Source organism: Nematolebias whitei, chromosome 13 (genome assembly GCF_014905685.2).
Source record: "Nematolebias whitei isolate Nwh7 chromosome 13, NemWhi1, whole genome shotgun sequence".
NCBI classification, from domain to species: domain Eukaryota; kingdom Metazoa; phylum Chordata; class Actinopteri; order Cyprinodontiformes; family Rivulidae; genus Nematolebias; species Nematolebias whitei.
In genome coordinates, this window is record NC_056510.1 from 9,874,807 (window position 1) to 9,897,844 (window position 23,038).

A 23,038-nucleotide genomic window follows, 5' to 3' on the forward strand; every position below is an offset into this window, starting at 1 on the left:
AAATAAATAAATAAATAAATAAATAAATAAATAAATAAATAAATAAATAAATAAATAAATAAATAAATAAATAAATAAAAATACCTCTATTCTTATACAGGGTGTAACTCCTACCCACTTGAACATCTTGAACCAAAAAACATTAAGAATTTCTTGCATTCCCCATTCAGTTCCAGTTTACTCATTTGTGATTATTAAATACTGTTTTAAACTTCAGCAGCATCTGCCATTGAGGCTAGATTTTGTATTAACAATGATTCCCACAGAGGAACCAGAGGTTGTTGTGATTTATGTATCTGAACTGTTTTTTTCCAGGCTTGTATGTCAGTACTCCAAATTAATAAAAGAAAATGTAATTATAAAGAGAATTGAACTCGTTTGTTTGGATTAATCAAACGTAATGATTAGTCTTCCTAAATATAGCAGCTTAAAATAGATTTTATCAGTCACATAGGCTCTGACATGGGAGTTAGTCTTGACTCTTGAGACCCAACAGCTAAAAATAAAGTACCAGGCACTGAATGCCACCCACTAAGTCTGTTATTCCAGAGTTTAGTGATAAGCAATAATTTTCTTGATCATGATCTGCATCTATTTGAATGTAAAAGAGCTGTGTGAGGTTTAATGTGTGTGTAATTTATGTTTTTTCATTATTTCCAGGCTGAGGGACAGGGTCACAGTTAAAACAGGTCCACGCCACATCGTACGTGAGACAACGGATGGGACGTTTGAGATGAAGATCAAGTCGGCAGTGAGATCAGACTCTGGAATTTACACCTGCAGGATCATTAATGAATACGGGACGAAGCAGTGTGAAGGGAGACTGGAGGTGAAAGGTACGAGGGCCTCAAGACTTCAGATATGTTGAAACCAAAACAGAAAATGTATGTTTTTACTTTTCCAGCTTTCTGGGTTTCCTTTCATTTGAATAAATCATTCACCTACTTTTTGTCACAATTCGTTAACAATAAATAAAAATGATCACTTCTTGGGCATAATGCCCACCACATTTCACACAAGGGTTTTAAACTTACATCTTCCTATATTGGAAAAATGTTTGAGTTAAAGTGAATTAAGTTAGATCTTTAAAATAATGTGCCTAACTTCAGGCAATATTATGAATTCTTGTGCATTTTTTTTTTTTAGCATTTTGCAGTATGAGTTGAAAATGACTGTCAGCTATTAACATATTTTATCTCAATATGTGCAACACTGACTGAATTATAGACAATTTTGGCTTGACTAATGTCAGTTAAACGTAGCAGCCATAAAAAAAAGTGGCAGCCATTTTGAATTGGATTGACTTTGAATGGCAGTCAGTGGTAGACACATATTCTGAAAGTTGTATTAAAATATGTCCAGTGGTTTATGAGATATGTTGCAAATTGACAATGTTGAATCTAATAGCTTATGGCAAAGTTTTAAACAAAGATCTTGGTCTGTCAATACTCAGGGTTTGTGTTGGGGAGGACTCTAAGCTACTGCCGCTTCAATTTTTTGTTCAATATCCAATAACAATAACAATACAGCGAACAACAGCAGCACGAACGTAGATGTGCAACAATGGTTACTTTCTGAGAGTTTTCTTTAACTATGTTCAACGGTTCATTTAACTATTTATTCACCTAAAAATGTCAATTTTGTTTGTAACAACACAACTTTTTAGATATTTTTTAAAAACGCTCTTCAGAAAATGCTCTTTTATTTTCTGTCCAGCCACTCCAATTGAGCCTGGTCTGGCTGTCATTCGCCCAGTGAGGGACATCACGGCGAAGGCCGGGGAGACGGTTCTGTTCGAGTGTCATGTGATTGGGCCTAAGGATACTGATGTGGACTGGCTTGCAGATGGGAAGTTGATCCAGCCAGCGCTACTTAACTGTAAGATGCACTTTGATGGAAGGAAGTGCAAACTGCTGCTCAATTCAGTTCATGAGGACGACAGCGGGACTTACACGTGCAAGCTCAGTACTGCTAAAGGTAGGTCCCAGGAAAAGATTATCATTATAAGAGTGCTATTAAACCAGAATTTTCAAACATTGTTTGGTTTATCCATTCTTGTTTTATTCCAATTGTAGAGGAAGTGACATCATGTGGTAAACTCAAAGTCATTCCATCCCTCGAGCCTCTCTTCACTCGTAACTTGGACATTCTGGAAGTGATTGAGGGTCGGAATGCTCGGTTTGACTGCAAAGTCAGTGGAACGCCTCCTCCTAAGGTCATCTGGAGTCACTTTGGTAAGACAATACTCACTGACTTATCAACTAGAGTAGATTTATTTAATTACCTGTTCATCTGAATAATAAACCCAGGCCTGTCAGAGACCCCATGCCGCAATTAGACTGTAATATTTGTCCTATTCTCTTCAGACCAACTGCTCGTTGAAAGCGAAGACATCCATGTTCTGCAAGAGGGTGGTCGCCATTCTCTGATTATTTCCCATGTGACCAGCGATGATGAGGGTTTCTACACGGTCAGAGCCCGTAACAGCCACGGTGAGGCGGAGAGCTCCGCAGAACTCTACATACAAGAACCCCGGCCAGCCATCTCCTCTCAGATGTAAGAGGGTGTTCCTGTTTCCTGCGCTGGTTGCAAACCTTTCCGGAGCCCATAATGCTTTGTATTCAAACCCTGTTTCTCCCTGCCTTCAGGGCTAAACTGGAGAAGATGCCGTCCATCCCAGAGGAACCAGAGGTGCCAGAGAATGAGGTGGAGAGATTTACGATGCCTGACTTCATTAAGCCCCTTTACGACCTGGATGTGATTGAGGGAAAGGAGGCTGTGCTTAAATGTAAAGTGGCTGGTTTGCCCTACCCAACCATCGTCTGGTTCCATAACGGCAAAAGGATTGAAAGTACAGAGGACAGAAAGATGACACAGTGTAGGTGTCTCACACTGGACGAACAATCACATGATGTACAACCCAAACACTTAAATATTTTAAAAAACATTTATTACAGCCTATAATACAACTAATTACAGCTAAATGTATTAGAAAAGTGAATATTTGAACATACAGAAGCAAAATAAGGACTATCAGTACTTGTGTTTATAGTCTTTGTTGTAGCTGTACTACCAATGAATATTTTATGAGTTTCATTAAAATGTGTGCACCAGTTGATGAGATGTTTTGTTGACATAGCAGACAAATGAACACATGCATATACACAGGCGGTTACAATATAACATAAAATTATAAACATTTTCTTTAAAAGCTGCACTGCAAATAAATAAATAAAGAAAACAATCCTAAAATATCAGAGAGTCAGAGATACTTTATTGTCATTCGCACCACATGTGGTACATGTGGTGGAGCAAAATTATGTACACAGGGGCCCAGTTACATCCAACAATAAAATGTAAAAGAAAAACAATGATAACATCTAAGATGTGAACTAAGAAAAACATCAGCTAAAAATACACTAAGCACTAATAGCATAAAAACATTACGTCGAACAGCAGCACGAACATGAGCATGAGTCAGTGTGAGCAGATGAGCACGCATGAACACTTCAACATGAAACAGATCAGCAGCAACATTGAAAGAGATCAGCAGCAACATGATATGTTGATAAATATGAATACTTTCACAAAATTCTATGACGTACTCACAGCTTTTGTCCTCTATAGTTGTGACATTTTTAGACAATAGCAAAAGCTTAACTTATTTTGGACAATAACATAATATTTGGCTACGTAATGAATAAAGTTAATTTTGCTGAAGAAAAATGGAATTACTTCAGGCGGGGCTGAAAAATACTGTTAACAATCTGCCGCCATCTTGCACTCTTCGAAAAGTGGAATTATTTCATTGCAGTTTTCAGTTTCAGGTGGCATTGACACATTATGTAGATGAAGATTAAATCCCAGATCATCCCACTGAAAAAAAACTAACAAAACTTTACCTCCTTTCTTTTGTTCACTCTGCAGTTCATGACGTCCACAGCCTGGTTATTCGCTCCGTGTGCCACGCTCATGCTGGCGTCTACAAGAGTGTAATCTCTAATAAAGTAGGAAAAGCCACCTGCTACGCACATCTCTACGTAACAGGTAATTCCTTTCTCCTTTTCAACAGATATGCAGAGTACCATAATAAATATTTAATGCCTACATACATTTGGTCAAAAATACACAGGAGCTACAATCCTCAGGTTATTCCATGTAAGATACATTTTTGTTATGATTTTCAGACATCCTCCCTGACCCCCCTGATGGCACTCCAGTGATTGAGTCCATCACTGGTAAAACCATCACTTTGAGCTGGAAGAAACCAAAACGGCTGGACCCTTCCATTGGTATGTACTTATTGCCTGCCAGAAGGAAAGGTGGGCAATCATGTAATTCCTTGTGGATGCATGTGCATTTGTTTGTTTGTTAGTAAATATGTCATAAACCTCTGGACAGATTTCAGTAACACTTTCAGAAAGTAATCGATGGTTGTACATCAACAACTTATTAAGAATTAGAGTCACCCAAAGTCAAGATGGCCACCACAGGAAATTGACATTATCAGTCTGAAAAAAGCTGTTGGGACACTGAGCTAAAGTTCGAAGCGATAGTAGCAGAGACACAACTCCTTTAGACATTCAAAGATTAGCAGATTGCACAAAATTGTGTTTAATACTTTGAAATTAGGTGTTTGAGTCAATCTTGTTTGTCTGTTGGTAAAATATCTCTGGAATCCCTGAACAAATTTTAATGAAACTTCAGAAAATAATTGTTGGATGTACATCTAAAACCAAAACAAACCAAACCTCCAAATCTGAGGCCATGGTCTTCAGTCAGACAAGGGTGGCTTGTTCTCTTGAGGTTGGGGGTGAGGTTCTGCCTCAAGTGGAGGACTTCAAGTATTTTGGGGTTTTGTTCATGAGTCAAGGAAGAATGGATTGTGAGATTGACAGATGGATTGGTGCAGTGTCTGCAGTATTGCAGATTCTGTACCGGTCCGTTGTGGTGAAGAGGGAGCTGAGCTGTAAGGCAAATCTCTGTTTACCGGTTGGTCTACATTCGTATCCTCACCTATGGTCATGAGCTCTGGGTAGTGACCAAAAGAATGAAATGAGTTTCCTCCGCAGGGTAGCTGGACTCTCCCTTAGAGATAGGGTGAGAAGTTCAGTTAGCTGAGAGAGACTCAGAGTAGAACTGCTACTCCTCCACATCGAGAGGAGCCAGTTGAGGTGGTTCGGGCATCTGGTAAGGATGCCCCCTGGTCGCCTCTCTAGAGAGGTGCTTTGAGCATGTCTGACTGGGAGGAGACCCCAGGGAAGACCCAGGACATGCTGGAGAGGCTATGTCTCTCGGTTGGCCTGGGATCACCTTGGAATCTTCCCAGAAGAGCTGGAAGAGGTGGTTATGGAAAGAAATGTCTGGGACTCCTTGCTCAAGCTGCTGCCCCTGCGACCCAACTTTGAAACAAGTGGAAGATAATGGATGGATGGATACATCTCAAACCAATACATGATTGGTGTCAACTTAGTTCGAGATGGTCATAACATCTAATCAGTCTTAGCATACACAAAAATGGATAACAGATATTGAGATAACACTTGGTATAACATAAACTAAGAAGCATTTGAGTGCTAACAGAGCTTTGTTTACATATGTGGCATTACAAAGAAGTGGGTGAAATGCATTACTTCAAAGAACGTTAGTTTTATTGTATTAAAAAAGCAAAAAAATAGTGTAAAGCATGAATCTCACCTAGCACACTTTCATGTAAAACAGTAATCTAAGCTAAACCAAGTAAATGAAATGATGAATGCAGAGAAATGAGGTTCTCCTGGGTGTGATGAGGATGGCACGGTATCACAGTTGGTAGAACTGCTGCCTCTCAGCAAGCAGATCACCGGTTCAAATCCTGGACAGGAGCCTTTCTGGGTGGAGTTTGTATGTTCTCTCTGCATGAGTGGGTTTTCTCTGGATACTCCAGTTTCCTCCCACAGACCAAAAAAACATCCATATTAGGCTGATTGGTAACTCTAATTCGTCCCTAAGTGTGAGTGAGTGAATGGTTGTTTGTCTCTGTGTCCCTGTGATGGACTGGAGACCTGTCCAGGGTGTCCCCCACCTTTCACACAGTGATGGCTGGATATGCGCAGCAGTGACCCGAAAAGAAAGAAGGATGTTTGGATGGATGGATTGGTGTGATGAGATGTGAAATAAAACCTTTTTCTTCTTATAATGTTTTTAAGAATCATGTTTGATTTAAAAGTCATTTCCTTTCAGACCCCAGTTCCCTGATGTATGCCATCCAACAACAAGCCCTTGGCTCCATCCAGTGGATTATTATAGCCTCTGGTTTGAAAGAGACCACCTTCACCATTACAACCCTCTCCAAGGGGGTTCGCTATGCTTTCAGGGTACTGACCATCACTTCCAAGGCCTTCAGCAAGCCCTCACCTGCCACAGATCCTGTGCAGCTTGTGGACCGAGGTAGACTCAGGCTTTTAGAGAACCCAGTCATTCCTTCATATGGACTTTTAAACAGATATTTTTGTTGTTAGGGCCCTACCTTCAGGAGGCTCCAATGATTATGGATAAACCAGACATTGTGTATGTGATTGAAAACCAGTCCGTCACTATCTCTATTACCCTCAATCATGTCAACTCTGCAGTCACTTGGAAGAGGTATTTATGTTTCCTTAATGTACGTTAAAAAAAGTGTATTTTTTATCTCTAATTAAAAGAACATTGTGCTAAAATTCTTGTTTTCACATTTCACATTACATTTGTTATTGTACAAAAACAATATTTTTATTTAGTAATTCTGAATATAAATAATCCACTTTTTAGATTTCATGCACATATTCAGTGTATTCACTCAGGAAAATAGTTATTTCAAATGATTTTTAATTATTACAAAGCGATAAAACAAATTTTTTTTGTTAGGTCCTGACTCTCATGAACAGACTTCTGCTTGACCTCCTCTAAGCTCACCAATGTTGGTTCAAAACATATTTGTCTCCAGGAAAGGCGTGACCTTGGCCAACAAACCGAGCCTGTTTCAAATGACCATGCCAGATGACAACCAGCACACGCTGAAGCTGCTGAAAGTGAAGAGTTCCGACGTTGGTGAAATGACCTTTTTGGCCACCAATGAATATGGAAGTGACAGCTGCACCTTCACTGTGGAGCTCGCAGGTAGGAAGAAGACCTGTTTGGTGAGGTTTCCATGCCTTTTCTGTATGAATTTTATATATCTATTTTTGTTTCATCTTGCAACTATATCCACAGTTCCACCAACATTTGAGACCATCATGGAGGACCTGGATGTTTGTGCAGGGGAGACGCCTCGCTTTGCTGTTGTTGTTGAGGGCAAACCCATTCCTGACATTCTCTGGTTCAAGGTTTTTATCCATTTCTGCTGCAGACGTATTATTTTTACATTGTCAAACAAATGTTTTAAGTATGGTAAGAAAAATTAAACCCACACCAAATAGATCAAACAAACGTAATTTAAAAAAGTGGAAATCATTCAATATTTAATAATTGTTGGAGTTAAGAATTTAAAACTGCAACTCAGAAAAAGAGCCTTTATGGTGGCAGAAATGTGAAGGGGGTAGTATCATGATTTGGGCCTTTTTGATTATATCTGGTTATTGATCTATGATAAAATAAAATAGAAGGAATTACACTGGCTTGCTCGTAGATAAAATCAGAAAAAGTTAATTTTCTGTTGGGCAGCGTGGCAGCACAGTGGTTAGATTGGTTGCCTCTCAGCAAGAAGGTCCCAGGACTGTTTCCCAGCTGGGGGCCTTTCTAGGTGGAGTTTGTACATTCTCTCCGTGCATGTGTGGGTTTTCTCCGGGTACTCTGGTTTCCTCCCACAGACTAAAAACATGCATGTTAGGTTCATTAGCAACTCTAAATTGTCCCTATTTGAGAGTGACAGTCGTTTGTCTCTACGTGTCCCTGTGATGTACCGGAGACCTGTCCAGGGTGTCCTCCGTCTATTGCACATTGACTGTTGGAGACAGCTCCTCTGTGACCCGTAGAGGAGAAGCAAGTAAATGGATGGACTTTTCTGGATGCCGAGTCCTGAATGAATTTGCTGAAACTTGTTGAAGTTAAATTTAGAACAGAAGCTAAAATCAGCAAAACTACAACTAAACTAAAAACTTAAAATTGCTAAATTATTGATGTAAGCTACAATTAACAAAACAGTTGCCAAAAGCTAAATTCAGTATCATAACAGCTAAATCTTAAAAATAGCACAACAGTAGCTAAAAGCTAAAATTAGCTAATAATATTCATATGCAGAAATGTTCAAATCAGTAGCTAAAAACTAACCCTAATTTAAAGCTAAATATAACTAAACCAAAGCTGAAAGCTAAACCTAACAAGACAGTAGCTAAAAGTAGCACAGGAGAAGTAGCAAAATAGAGCAAATATGCTGAAATAGAGCTCAGTGAACAATATTTTTAAAGGATGTAAAGAGATCTCATTGTATTTCTATGTAAAAACTTTTTAGATAAAGTAAAAAAATTCAAAAATAATAAAGTTATGAATAATAAAACTCATAACATAATATTCTCAATCCAACCTAATTCATTCAACCTTTATTTATACTGGTTAGTGTTCTGAATTATGATTTATTCAAATATTACAACATATGCAGAAGTACAACAGCTTAATTGCAAATAGTTCAAACAATTGTATCAAATATTATGACAGTTGATCATGAAAATAATCTAAAATAAAAGTTAAACAATTAAAAAGTCCATAATCATGAGTTTAACAGTCTTTTGACCAAAATGATCAATTATAAATACCTTTGGGACAATCAAATGGCCGTTTTTATTCAACAAAAACTATAAAGAAACACCAGAAGTGTGCAGATCAAACACATCATTTTGTAATTATGATGTAATATTTTGCATATATTTGCGAACGTATAAATTTAAGGTGTTCTAATTGTTTCCTTACGTTGCATTATAAGAGTCAAACTTTAAACTTTTGTTTGAGAATTGCTTGAAAATCCCTGCCTTTGCTTGCAGGCTGATGTGCTGCTGTCTGAGAGCAGTCACTACACGTTTGTGTATGACGATAATGAATGTTCCCTGGTGGTTCTGAACGTTCGTCCAGACGACTCCGGGGTCTACACCTGCACTGCTCGGAACTTAGCAGGATCTGTGTCCTGCAAAGCTGAACTCACTGTTCATAAAGGTACGCCCAGATCTTCTGAAGACCTCTCCTAGAAACAAACAGTGGATTTGCATGAACACAAATGTGTTAGTTAGTTAGTTAAGAGTTTTTTTTTTAATGGAATTGATTGCACAGATTTTATTTATATGTTCCTGCTCTAATATTACAGCCAAGAGTAAAGAGGAGCCAGTGGATGATGAGCAGGCTTTTCTCAGGAAAATGCGCAGACTGACCAACTATTATGACATCCACAAGGAAATCGGAAGGTAGAGTAAACTGTTTGAGCTGAAATAAAACATACAGCTGCAATGCCATCTGCTTGTTTGTCTCTGTCATTTAGTTCAAACATAAAAAGTGTTAAAGTAAAGCTGAAGTTTTTTTTTTTTTTTATCTGCAGAGGTGCATTTTCCTACGTGAAACGTCTGACACACAAGACGAGCAAAATGGAATACGCTGCCAAATTCATCTCCACTCGGGCCAAGAAGAAAGAATCTGCTCTGAGAGAGATGAAGATGATTTCCAAGCTGGACCACGAAAGAGTCATCTACTTTCACGACGCCTTTGAGAAGAAGAACACCGTCGTCATCATCACAGAAATGTATCCTTATTGAACAGTTCGAACACAGAGGTTGATTCAAATGATTCAACCAGCTTTAGAAAATAAGACAATAAAGAATGAATCCAAAGATTATGTAAAATATTGAATTCTAATGTATCAGTAAATAAAAATAAAGTATAAAATTAATGTAACTGAACAAGATCCTTAATTAATTTTCAAAGATGCCAAGAGGAGTTGCTGGACAGATTTACAAGAAAATCCACAATAATGGAGTCTGATGTGAGTGCTTTGTTTAATAACTTCAAATTTGCCCTTTTTTGTTCCAGTATTAGATAAAATTGGAAATATATTCTTGAATGTAAATGCAATATATTATATAATTGGTGCAAACATCTTAAGTTTGTCTTTACTGTTTGTATTTTCCTCCAAAAGAGCCAGACATTGCTGTAGTTCTTAAAATAGTCTCAAAAATAGTTCTACTGTATAGTCCAATAATGGTCAAGCAGTTCATCTGGACAGTTTCTTTTTTGTGGAAAGACGTTTCACCCTCTATCCGGAGGGCTTCATCAGTCTGAGGAGTCCCAAGTAAACTGTTTTCCCCACTAAACAGTACACTTTCCACAGTATTTGTACAAAAAAGAAACTGTCCAAATGACCTGATTGACCATTATTGGATTTTGTACCTGGATGATTGAGCATGAACGTTGATGTTCTGTTGTATAGGTTTCCTGAAGGTGCTTAAAAATGTTATTTGGACATTAACTGTAGCCTTTTTCATTCAGTCCTATATCTTAGCTTGTTTTTTTCTGTTTATTCGTTTATTTTTCTTTTTAAATGTACAAACAAGCATAGACGAAAAAGTAGCAAGATTATTCACTATCGCCAAGAGATGGGAAATATCTGAAAGTTGGACACGTGTTGAGAGGACTCTCAGCTACTATCAAACCAAAATTTAGGTCGATGTCTATAAATCCGAGTCATAGCCATCTTTATTAAGACGGATTGGCTGTGGCAGCCATTTTGAATTGTGTTGACTCTAAAAATAATCTATATAAATAAATGCACATCCAAATATTACTTTCTTAGAGGTTCCTTAAAATGTGTTTTATGAAATGTGTTGCTAACAGACAGAAAAATATAAACTCCCAGGCTGTTGCATGACTGCCCACTTTATATAGAGTGAGTAATACTCACAAGAAAGTTTAGCTCTTTGGAGGTACAAGAAGAGGTTGCAACTTCTGCTCAGTCCTGTTTTCGGTTCATCAGGTACGGTCATGCATGAGACAGCTGCTGGAGGGTGTGGACTATCTTCATCATCTAAACATCATACACTTGGACATAAAGGTAGACTCTTACCAACACTTTCATTATCATTAGATTCAAATAAATATTGCAAATATTTCTACAAATCAAATTATTCTTTCAGCAGAACTATTTTATTTCTGTGTATTTGTTTGTCGTCAGCCCGATAACATCCTCATGTCAGACCTCCAAAGTGATCAGATTCGACTATGTGACTTTGGGAATGCGGTGGATCTCACCCCCGACGAGGCTCAGTACTGCAAATATGGCACACCAGAGTTTGTCGCTCCAGAAATTGTCAATCAGACTCCGGTTTCAAAAGCTACAGACATATGGTAGAGTCCCTGCCTTTGATTTTTAATGATTATTTTTGTATGATTTTTAAAGTATTTTCTTCTTTTTCCCTAGGTCTATAGGAGTTATAGCATACTTGTGGTGAGTTTTTATTGAACTGTTAGTTCTAGACATGTTTTACGACTTCCTGTGCATTCCTGATGAAATGTAAGTGTTTGTCTCCATTACAAGTCTGACAGGGATTTCTCCATTTGCCGGGGAAAATGACCGGAGCTCGGTGCTGAACATCAGGAACTATAATGTGGCTTTCGAGGAGAACATGTTTGCCGACCTTTGTCGAGAGGCGACAGGCTTCATCATAAAGCTGCTGGTGGCAGACAAGCTGTGAGCAACATTTCTCATCACCATTAGTTTTTATCTGTTATTGAAAATGATTGCAGACATTGGTGCAATGACTTTAAGAAATACACAACAACAACAACAATATTAACAATATTAATAATCATAATCTGTCACTTACAATGTTGGATATTCTACAAATATCAAACTTGTACGTTTTTGTTTTTTAATCCAGTGGTTACCATGTAAACTGATTACAATCGTGCAAGCGTCTGTGTCTAGATCCTTAAAGTTTTCCTCGATAAGTAAACAGTGTTTCTGATATTTAAAGGTTATAGATAATTACCCAGTCCTTCCCAGGTTTTTCAGACTTTGCTTGAGATTCTTGTGATCTAAAATGTCAAAGTTTACAGCAGTTTTTTTTTTTTTTTTTGAACATTGCAATCAAGTTTGCAATGTTTTGAACCTGTATTTGTTCGGGCAAGAGCAAATAAATTTACAAATTTAGCTGAAAGATTTTTTTATTTAACATTTTCTAAAAAGGCAAAGGATTTCTACAATAATAATGTTTCAAAGTTCCAATAACACATCTGCATAGAACCATATTTACTGTCACTGAACAGTTTGTATACATCAAGATTACTTGTTGTTGTCACTTTTCACTTATTAGCCTGTTTTGGAGTAGAAAAGCAATAGTCAAACATCATTTTTGTACTATTTTCCAACACAAAATTGAACATAATGCAAAGTAATTTTCTACCACTTTCCTGTATTACATCAGGAAATGGACATCAGACACGTTTCTATATTGCAGGCTCCATGAAGTAAGACCACGCATAGGTGATTGGCACATTTAAAAAAAAAAAAAAAGTTGGGTCCATATTGTAAATCTAGGGTCAAATTAGTGTGGATAGGTTGTTTGTAGTGATAGCTAGGATTACAACATTGCCACTTCCTGGAGAATCTAATTAACATTCATAGCCAGCTAGATAGACAAAAGTGTACCGGGCCATTTTCTTTCTGTTGATACTCTTTTTCTTACATATAATATAAAACTAAAAAAAAATTATTTCAATAATAGAGTTCTTATTGAAAAAAAATTACAAAAAGCCTGGCATTTCTTTATTTTTTTTAGGAGACCTGATACTCAGGAATGCCTCAGACATCCTTGGTTCAAGGTAAGCAAAAGCCAGATAATCATCCAGTGGATTCCATATGAGAATATTAATCCCAGTGCTTAACTGCTTATTCCTAAATTTAATGTCTAATCATTGTATAGGTACTTAGCAAAGGGACAGCTATAAGTACTGAAGCCTTAAAAAAGTTTGTATCTCGCAGAAAATGGCAGGTGAGTGATTTTTTTCTTGTCTTTTCTATGTTCTATTAAACACAAAAAATGTTTGGAAAATATAATATATTGTGATTACTTTTTTAGCGTTCCATAATCAACTATAAATCAAAAATGTTTATGAGATCCATACCAGAGTTGCTAAGGGATTCCTCCAGCCATACCTCCATTGCGGTTCCAAGGCACATGAAAGATGGCTCACCTTTGCCATCATCGTCTTCAGATTCTGATGAAGACATTGATGAACTACCTTTTATTCCTATGCCACTTAACATGGATTTCTCTGGGTCAAGGGTGTCATTGACTGACATTCAGACCAGTGAGCAGCAAACAGGGAAGCAGAATGAAAAAAATAAATGGTCTGGAGCACCCACACAAGTCCAGGAGCCTATGGAGTGTGATCCTAAAGAACTGGAAAAAGAAGTTGAAATATCACGTAAAGGCCGACTTCAGAGAAAGTCATCAGAAGACAATGACAAGGGTTTTTCTGAAGAATCAGCTGCTGAATTGCCCCAAAAATCAGAGCTGTCAAGAAAACCACTTAAAAGAGGATCAAGCATGGAGTCTGACAGAACAGAAGGAGCACGGCGACGAGGAGAACTAAGACGTGGTGGTTCAGCTGACAGTGCCTTGTTGCTTCGAATTACACCTGAGGAAGGAGCTGGAGAAGAAAACAACGAAGATGGTCGTAGAGTTCTGAAAAAAGCTGTATCAATGGAACTACCAAAAAGGAGCACTAGTCCAGGAACAGCAAAAATGAGCCAAGAAGACTATGCTCTAAAACTGGAGCTGATGAGACAGAGACTGCTGCGTGGTGGCAATGTAGACAACAAGATGAGTGGACTGAGAGGACCTCTTTTAGAAACTTTGGGAATGGGAGATGAAAAACGAACAATATCATCTGATCGCTACTCTCGTACTATTCGCGTGGGCCCACCTCCGCTCACTAGGGCTGCATCCAGTGATTTTCCAAGAGATGAAGTACCTAAACCCAAAGTTTTACGTAAAAGTACCTCTTTCAGTCAGGGGGATTCAGAACCAATTGCTTTACACCGACGGTTAGGGGCTCCTCTGGAGATTCCTGTAGCAAAATTAGAAGAACGAAGGCTCAAGGAGGCTATATCTATGTCAGCTCTGACAGAGCAAACCAAGATAGATTCCCGTCCAGAGACACCAAGGGAACCTTCTCCAAAACCTCCAATTCCAGAGTCTGTTGTTCAAGAAAGTCCAGCCAAAACAGAAAGTCAAGACTCACTAATGGAGAAGGAGATAAAACATGATGAGACTATGACTGAAAAGATGGAAGGGCTGGCTGCAGATAGCAATTTTGATGAAAGATCGAGTACAAGTGGATTTTCAGAGAGGGACATGAGTATTTCAGAAGAACCTTTAACTGAATCAGATAATGTGGGCCAGAGAATTCCTACCCCCACTCATATAGCACAAAGCTCTAAAGAAGAGAAAATGGAAGAGGAGCAAGAAAGAGAAAAAATGCAGGAAGAGAAAAAATTCATAAAAGAAGAAGAAAGAGTTGATCATGTTGTTGAATCAAACACAAAAGAAAGTGCAGAGGATGTAAATCATGAAGTGTATGCAGAAGAAACAGCAAGTATCCCACTAAAGTCTTCTGAAATTACCATAACCACAAGCTCAGTTATGGTGAGATCATCACAAGAACAGATCCACCCCTCCAGTAACGTGACTTCAGCATATATAACACCCTCCATGACTCCACAAGTTGTTCTTCCAGATGGGAGAAAGTCTGCATATGCCAGTATAATGCAGACCATCATGGTTCCCTCACTCCAACCTCTCAATGAGCCACCTCTTGTACCCTCCTCACCTATCATTGTCCCAAATACTGCTGAAGCTTCTTCCCAATTGAAAATGCCACCTGATTTAGCTAGTTCACTAAAACCCATCATTGTATCAACCACTGAACACCCTGCAGTTTATTCAAGAGTAGCATCACCAGAAATGATCACCAAAGAACCCAGTCCACCAAAGACTTTTACACAGTCCTCATCTCAGCAAGAAGTTTCAGTAGGTCCAGACATAGAAGACATGACATCTGAAGAAGTATTTCAGACCCGATTCAAAAAGCGGGAATCTTCACTCTCAAGAAGTCTGAAATTTCTGTCACGATCAAAGGATGACAGGCCACAGGCTACATCATTAGGCTCTACAGAGAAACTAGAGGAAATCTACAGGCCTGGGCCCATTGGTGCACCTTTGGAAGTTGCATCAAGGAGACTTGAGGAAAAGTCCAAGTCAGTCCAAGACCTTCGTGAAGCTGAAAAAGATCAAGGCTTTATGAGAAGGCTTTCCATGCGTTTGAAGAGAACTCCATCAACAGAGCGCAAAGAGGAAATATCAAAAGAGGACAATTCAGCTGGTTCGAGACGGAGGCTATCTTGGACTCTGGGCAGAAAAGGCTCTCAGGAAAAGAAAGACACAGAGCTAATGCGAATGGATGGAGAAGGTGATAGATTGGCAGAACATGAAGAAAAGGAACTGAAAAAACCTAATGAATCCCCAGTGTTGGCAATGCGCAGGAAGATTGAATCAACAGTGGCTGGGATATCCACAAGAATCCGCAGTTACTCTGAGGAAAGAAAAACGTCAGAGGAGAAGGAATCAAAAAGAACACCCATTCTGTCAATGCTTCGTCGGTCAGCATCAGAGATCAGAGCTCCAAGAGTTACCAATGTTCCTCAGAACCAGCTTGCATCTCAGGCCAGTAATGGGGCCTCATCGGAGTCACTAGACTCTATGTCGAGCCTAAAATCAGAAACATTGAAAGGTATGCGCCAATACTGCAGCTTCATCATATTTGGTTTAAAAAAAAAAAGTTAAAACAACTTATCTGTGAAATTATTTTTATTTTGTTTGATTTTTGTAAAGGAGTCGAGGTTGAGCGTAGATCTCGCTGGGATCGATGGGGCCTAACAAGAGGGAAACGAGATAAAACAGTATCACAACCTGATATACCAACAGCAATTTCCAGAGACAGCAGTTCTTCACGTTCACAACAGTACTGCAAACTGGTTTCTGGTAAGATTACTATAGCTTTCTTTATTCTTACATAATTGTTGTTGTAGTTGTTATTGTTTTTTTACATCCATCAATACGCCTTCTAACCCCTACATAACCAATAACTAGTTGAGCAAGTTTGATTTAGTATTAGCAACATATTTATAGTTGTTTGCTAATGTCTGCAAAAGAGTCAAAAGTCAAGCAACTGCAGCAATCCAAATGGTGAAGATTATGTAGCTGAAGTGTTAAAGCAAATTAATTTTAATGTTTACATAACCTAAGTGCTAAGATTAATTTATGCGGGATGGAGTTCTGTTTACTGTACATTGTTGGGGTTTATCAGTCAAGGGATGGTGTTTAAATAAACTCTGTATGTCAAATGCAGCATATTATCATTTAACCACTTAATAATCATGCATTTTATGCCTAAATTTATATTACATATTTACAAAGCTATAAAAAAAAATCATATTGTGATGGAAGATGTAATTAGGCTTCACTGAAAAGACTTTTACATAACTGGGAAATAAAACCGTAATATTTAATATGACCAATTATAATACAGTATAGATGTAAGTTAATTGGTGTAATTTGTTTGAATGCCAGACTTTCCTCCGGTATTCCACATCAAGTTAAGGGATCATGTTCTTCTGGAAGGCGATCCAGTGACACTCAGCTGTCTGCCTGCAGGAAGCCCCCACCCATATGTCACCTGGTTGAAAGGTAGTGCCTTAAAAAAAAGCAGTATACCCAATAGTAATGAAGGTTATAAAAACAAAATATGTTTCAATTTTTCTCATTGTCTTCCTCAGACAAGAAATCCCTGGAGATTGATTCCAGAATGAATATGATTTCCTGCCCTGACGGCCGGCAGCTGCTGATGATCATGCACACAACAAAAAAAGATGCAGGGGTCTATGAATGTGTTGCTACAAACCCCCTGGCCTCTGTGTCCAGCTCTTGCACAATATCACTTGCTCGTAAACCCAAATACATTTCCCTAAATGCATGTCAATGAAATTAAATTAAACATGACAAAACAATAAATATTTGCAATTGAATAAATACCCTTGTCATGTGAACTAATAATAACATAATATGTTTTTACAGGACTGCCCAATCGTCCTGGTACCCCAGAAATTCCTCAAAAGTATAACAACACAGCTTTGGTGGTGTGGAGACCTTCAGATACTATGGCCCCATGCACATACTCTCTGGAGAGAAAAACAGAAGGTACATTTATGACTGACTGTTTCAACACTTTCAAATGGCTGCACATCTTTTACAAGCATTTAACAAAATTGACTTACTTAAAACAAACAAAAAAAGTGGTTTGTGAATTGCATTGCCAAAGGTTTCCTTAGGGAATTGCTCATATTTTACCATTAAAAAAAACATATAAATAAATATTTCATCTACTGTGTTTTAGGTGAAAACAACTGGCTAATTGTTGCCACTGGAGTGGCAGACTGTTACCACAATGTGACTGACCTGCAAGCAGGGGGCGCCTTCAGGTTCAGGGTGGCATGTGTCAACAAAGCGGGTCAGGGCCCTTACAGTAACATGTCAGATGTAGTGAGATTGGATTCCACAGGTATGTACTTTGCCAATGTAGTTATTTGAAAGTATCAGAGCATGTTTCCAAAACACATTACGTCATGGTTTAAATTTGATTGGTATGTTGTATCTAAGATGAATAAATATTCTACTTTACTGCACCATTGAGTTATATTGTTGCCATATATACTGTAAAACAAGCCTCTCAGATGCATCCTCCCTTTCTTTCTCCTATTAGAACCCATTAAATCCAGTGCTGGGGTGGTGGTCAAGACTGTTTCTGCTACTGGTCATCCTCCCCCTGTTGTATTGATGTCATCGATGAAAGTGCCTCCCATTAAACCAGCTGCTAGCAAAACAACAACAAATGCCCAGCTTGCCCCTCCATCAAATTCAGCTCCTCCATCCTCTGTGGTTAAGTCTGCTTCCCCAGTAACCATTAAACCAATCAGTACCAGCCATCCTGTGGTAATGGTGCCTGTAAGCCCAATTTCTGCTGAACAAGCTCCTTTTCAGACTGTCACTCCTGCTCCAGTCACAACTTCAAAAGCTAAGACCACAATTAACATCAGTGTGAGCAAACCTCAAGCAAACCTGGCACCTCCACCTGTTGTTCCACCCAAACCTCATAGTCCAGTACTCACATTCCCATCCAAGGAACCCCTTTCTCCTGTGCCAACATCTGCTCCTACCATCGGGAAACCTATTTCATCCGTGCCCATGTATGTTCCAACTGGGCCAGTTCGTGCAACCACACCTTCCCAACCTGCTTCAGCTCCAACAACCTCAACTTCCCCAGTCACACCTGTGACTATTTCCCCTCCTGTTGTTGTGGTGCAAAGCTTGACACCAGTTTTACAAGGAGGGGACAGCCGAAGTACCCCATCAGGACGAATCACCCCGTCCGGGCGTGTTACACCTTCAGGACGCAGGACACCACTGGGCAAGCCTGGGGAGGGATCTCTGCGGCAAGGAGTTCCACAGAAACCTTATACTTTTATGGATGAAAAAGCAAGGTACCCACTATTGATGTTTTTATACTATTATACCACCTACAAGAACAGTTATCATCGGCTTATTAAACACTGTCTAGCATTTACTGGTCTTCCCCCTCCGGAAATTATAGCATTTCTTTCTCACACAGAGGTCGGTTTGGTGTGATCCGCGAGTGCCGTGAGAACGCCACAGGCAACCTCTTTATGGCCAAGATTGTACCATATGAGGCAGACAACAAGCAAACAGTGCTTCAGGAGTATGACATCCTCAAGTCCCTTCATCATGACAGGATCATGGCTCTACATGAGGCCTACGTCACACCACGCTACCTGGTGCTCATTTCTGAGTACTGCAGTGGGAAGGAGCTGCTCCACAGCCTCATTGATAGGTGACTAACTGGTTCCTAGTCAGAAAATGATTGGTTCATGCTTTTAGCTTTAAAGACAAATATGAGCAAATGCTTTACTACTTGGAGTGACTTAAGATGTTTTCTGGTGTCCGTCAGGTTTCGTTACTCAGAGGACGATGTGGTGAGTTACATTGTTCAGATTCTTCAGGGTCTGGACTACCTCCATGCTCGCCGCATCCTGCACCTAGATATCAAGCCAGAGAATATCATTGTAACCCACATGAACCTCATCAAGATAATTGACTTTGGAAGTGCTCAGACATACAACCCTCTCTTCCTCAAGCAATTCAACCCTCCTATTGGAACACTGGAGTACATGTGTAAGAGCTCTGTTTGTGTTCAGACAAAATACAAACAATTTACTGCAAATATGTACATACTTATTCAAAATTAAAAGATTAATGCGCTGTATATGCACAATTCACTACACAAATATGATATAATACATATTTGAATTGTAGGGGAGTCATGCGTTTCCATGTGATACAAATACATTTTGTGGCTATAATAATAGCGTGCATTTCCCTTTTTGTCTTTATAGCCCCAGAGATGTTGAAAGGGGATGTTGTAGGCCCTCCAGCTGACATCTGGAGTGTGGGCGTGCTGGCTTTCATCATGTGAGTACTGCTTTCATAGCTTTCCATTTGGAAAGTCCTTTTTAAATAGAAATGGATTTGTGTTCTTCATGAAAAAAGTGGCCTATAACTTAAAATGATGTGATACATTTGAAATGAAACTAGCATTGCTTGAAGGAATAGGTATTGCCTGTAATAGTTTTTAAACAGTTCTTGCCTGATCTGTGCTTGGAATATGTGCTGGGGTTGACTCTCAGCTACTACTATACCAGATTCTTGCTCAGCATCTGTAAAATTGACTGACATAGCCATTATTGTGCTCATTGAAGTCATTTGACTCCAAAAGTTTTGCATGGCTTTCCAACAATTACTTTCTGATTTTTTTCCCATTTGCTGTTTCATTAATTTTGCTAACAAATAAATGAACACACACAGATCATTACTGTACATGTTACCCCCATTTCATGGTGGAAGGCGATAATGGTTGATTTTCAGCCTTTCTGTTATAACATAATGTTGGAGTCAGTCTCCCCACCATCACAGACATCTACACCTCCAGATGCAAGAATAGAGCCACCTGCATCATGAAGGACCCCACTCACCCGGCCAGCACACACATTTTGCCCCACTCTCCTCAGGAAGGAGGTTAAGGAGCATTAAGTGTAGAACCACTAGACTGAGGAACAGCTTCTACCCTGAAGCTGTTAGACTCATGAATCTCTAACCAGAATAATCACTATGGAAAAAAATCACATCATGTTGCTGCTGATCTGTTTCAATGTCGCTGCTGATCTGTTTCAATGTTGATATGTTCATGCGTGCTCATCTGCTCACACAGACTCATGTTCATGTTCGTGCTGATGTTCGACGTAATGTTTTTTATGCTAATAGTGCTTAGTGTATACAAAGTATTTAGTTGATGTTTTTCTTAGTTAATGTCTTAGATCTTATAATTGTTTTTTCTTTTACATTTTATTGTTGGATGTAACTGGGACACTGTGTACATAATTTTGCTCCACCACATGTACCACATGAGGTGCGAATGACGATAAAGAATCTCTGACTCTGACTCTGATAACCCTTTGTCATAGTTAAACTAATGACCAAACAAAATCTTTTAAGGAGTGTTTGTCGGAAACAAGGCACTTTGTCTTTCCTGATTTTCCAGGCTGAGCGGCAGGTCGCCTTTCATGGAAAATGATCCTCAGGAGTCTGAAGCCAGGATCTTGGCAACAAAGTTTGACCTCTCTAAACTCTACCAGAATGTGTCCCAAAGTGCCTCGCTGTTCCTGAAAAAGATCCTCTGTAGCTACCCTTGGTAAGTTGAACACTGTTCTAGTTTATTTATGTTTGCATTTTCAGCATCCTACTAGTAGAAAACAGCAGACCTGACAAATTCAGACATTCTTATAGAAGAATCAAGCAAATAATCTACTCAGATTAGGGACAAATGAAGATCTCATTACTGAACTCTAAAGCAACTCCAAATCAAAACTTTCCTGAAGGAATTAAATAAAAATGCCAGCTATTTTTAGGTATCTTGACTATGAAAGTTTTAAATGAGTGATTATTTGGGTCCTTTCCTTCATCAGGGCTCGCCCATCCGTCAAGGACTGCTTCAGCAACTCCTGGTTACAGGATGCATACCTGATGCGCCTTCGTCGGCAGACTCTCACCTTTACAACAACCCGTCTCAAGGAATTCTTGTCTGAACAGCAGCACAGGCGAGAGGCGGTGGCCACAAAGCACAAAGTCCTCCTTCGGTCCTACCAGAGCTCGCCACAGACTCCCACCAGTCCCACCATGCCAACTGTGCCAATGTCACCCTCCACACCTGTCACCCAGTGAAAACAGGCTTCCAGCCATCAGTTGGTAGGACTTCTTGGGTGAAGCAGGGACAATCTCTAGAGCAAGACAAGACTTTGGACCAGAAGTTGGTCAGTTGTTCATCAAAAGAACTCTATTCACAAAAAACCAGCAGTAATTGTGATCAACACGAGTATCAGACCTGTCCTCTGGTTCCAAACAGAACCCAAGGAACTGTTTTCAGACAAAAAGGAACTTTGACAAAGCGGACTGTATTTTATATAGTATGAACTTTCTTCATACGTGGTAGAATGCTGTCTTCAAGTTAGTACCTCAAGGTTTGCAACTCTGCCTCTGTTTTGGACTTGTTACTTGTTTATCACTTTTATTTTAACAAGAGAAGCAACACCAAAATGTAAACTGTTCTAACAAGCCTAAAGTGGCTTTCTAAGAGCGTTAATGTAAAAAAAAAAATCTATATGTTAAATAAAAGTTCAAATTTTGGATAGGTGAATTGAACTGAAACCACAACCAAGTTCACCACCTAATTCAAAGTAAGTTGGAACAAATTTAATGTTTGTGTTTGGAAAACCTCAGCCAACCTGCTCTCTATCAGTCAGTTATGACAACTAACTGTTTCTCAGATTAACACACCTAAAGTGGTTGATATTGTTCAAGTAATTGTCCTCAGTGCTACATGTGGTCTTTTATACCTGTAGCAGCTCAGCGATGGTCAAGACTGTAGCAGTTCAAGAAAGAATTTCTATTTTCCTCTTGATTTATTTTAAATATATATAAACTAAGTTTACAAGATACATAAGTGGCTTTTTTATAAGGGCTTTTAGAAAAGAATGATTCAGGCATCCCTTTACTCTAATAAGATTGTCTAATTCTTAATAGCAATTTTTGTTTTGCTTTTAGATTTGAGATCAGATCCTTTTTAGAGCTTCCATAAAATACTCTTGTAACGGTAAGGATGTCAGTACAAATATTCCCGTGCAGAGCTCACAGACACTGAATACGCTGCTACAACAAAAGCTAGCAGCTAAGCTAAGCTCTTCCTCCCAAACCAGTGGGAGATATTTAAGCTACACAGACATCAAGAGCTTTACAAGTATTCAGAATCAATATCAGACATGCAGACAGAAGATTCCTATTAAATTCAAATCCAATTTGTTATCCAGGCAATTAGTGAATTACTTTACAAACCCACTGGTAAAGCTTGGGGTGCCACTAAGTGCCCTTAATGAGCAGCAGTCAGCATTTTTTTAAGGTAAAAAGTTGATAAAGATACAAAAAGTTATAATTTTAGTTGTCATTTTCAACTGCCAGAAGCTACTGCTTTCAAATTAGAGACTGAAAATTAGAACATGCTTTGTTTTTCTTTGTGAAATATAGATTTTAAAAATGCATCCTGGAGCATTCAGTTTATATCAAAGTGTATATTCACTTAATTAATCGGTTTATGACTGCATGTTCAGTTAAATCATACACATTTACAAAATAAATTTAACATTTCCTTCTTTTTTATGACCTCAATATAATAATTATTAGGTTAAACAATGAGAAACAACCCTGAAAAATATGTCTTAATCATCTTTAAAAAGAAGCATCCTCAGTAAACATGCAAGGTCACCCAAATATGTTTGTGTCATATTGCAAATTTCACATTGATC

The 23,038-nt window shown here is 38.7% G+C and overlaps 1 protein-coding gene across 1 annotated transcript in view; it reads left to right on the forward strand.

Annotated features, from left to right (window-relative positions):
* The window catches only part of spegb (striated muscle enriched protein kinase b), a 42,328-nt gene extending 19,700 nt beyond the window's left edge, over positions 1-22,628 (forward strand). The window contains exons 4-36 of the mRNA XM_037686849.1: positions 661-836; positions 1,717-1,977; positions 2,076-2,234; positions 2,367-2,556; positions 2,649-2,878; positions 3,928-4,047; positions 4,188-4,292; positions 6,223-6,429; positions 6,501-6,624; positions 6,965-7,137; positions 7,231-7,343; positions 8,994-9,162; positions 9,311-9,407; positions 9,539-9,739; positions 9,922-9,979; positions 10,967-11,044; positions 11,165-11,337; positions 11,411-11,437; positions 11,528-11,680; positions 12,771-12,813; positions 12,915-12,983; positions 13,071-15,786; positions 15,888-16,037; positions 16,626-16,742; positions 16,832-16,999; positions 17,130-17,252; positions 17,449-17,613; positions 17,815-18,592; positions 18,721-18,960; positions 19,078-19,301; positions 19,523-19,598; positions 20,725-20,874; positions 21,149-22,628. Coding sequence (XP_037542777.1) covers positions 661-836; positions 1,717-1,977; positions 2,076-2,234; positions 2,367-2,556; positions 2,649-2,878; positions 3,928-4,047; positions 4,188-4,292; positions 6,223-6,429; positions 6,501-6,624; positions 6,965-7,137; positions 7,231-7,343; positions 8,994-9,162; positions 9,311-9,407; positions 9,539-9,739; positions 9,922-9,979; positions 10,967-11,044; positions 11,165-11,337; positions 11,411-11,437; positions 11,528-11,680; positions 12,771-12,813; positions 12,915-12,983; positions 13,071-15,786; positions 15,888-16,037; positions 16,626-16,742; positions 16,832-16,999; positions 17,130-17,252; positions 17,449-17,613; positions 17,815-18,592; positions 18,721-18,960; positions 19,078-19,301; positions 19,523-19,598; positions 20,725-20,874; positions 21,149-21,404 — 8,089 coding nt within the window. The 3' untranslated portion in view covers positions 21,405-22,628. The remainder of the gene's footprint in view (positions 1-660; positions 837-1,716; positions 1,978-2,075; positions 2,235-2,366; positions 2,557-2,648; positions 2,879-3,927; positions 4,048-4,187; positions 4,293-6,222; positions 6,430-6,500; positions 6,625-6,964; positions 7,138-7,230; positions 7,344-8,993; positions 9,163-9,310; positions 9,408-9,538; positions 9,740-9,921; positions 9,980-10,966; positions 11,045-11,164; positions 11,338-11,410; positions 11,438-11,527; positions 11,681-12,770; positions 12,814-12,914; positions 12,984-13,070; positions 15,787-15,887; positions 16,038-16,625; positions 16,743-16,831; positions 17,000-17,129; positions 17,253-17,448; positions 17,614-17,814; positions 18,593-18,720; positions 18,961-19,077; positions 19,302-19,522; positions 19,599-20,724; positions 20,875-21,148) is intronic.
* Positions 22,629-23,038: the final 410 nt, after the last annotated feature.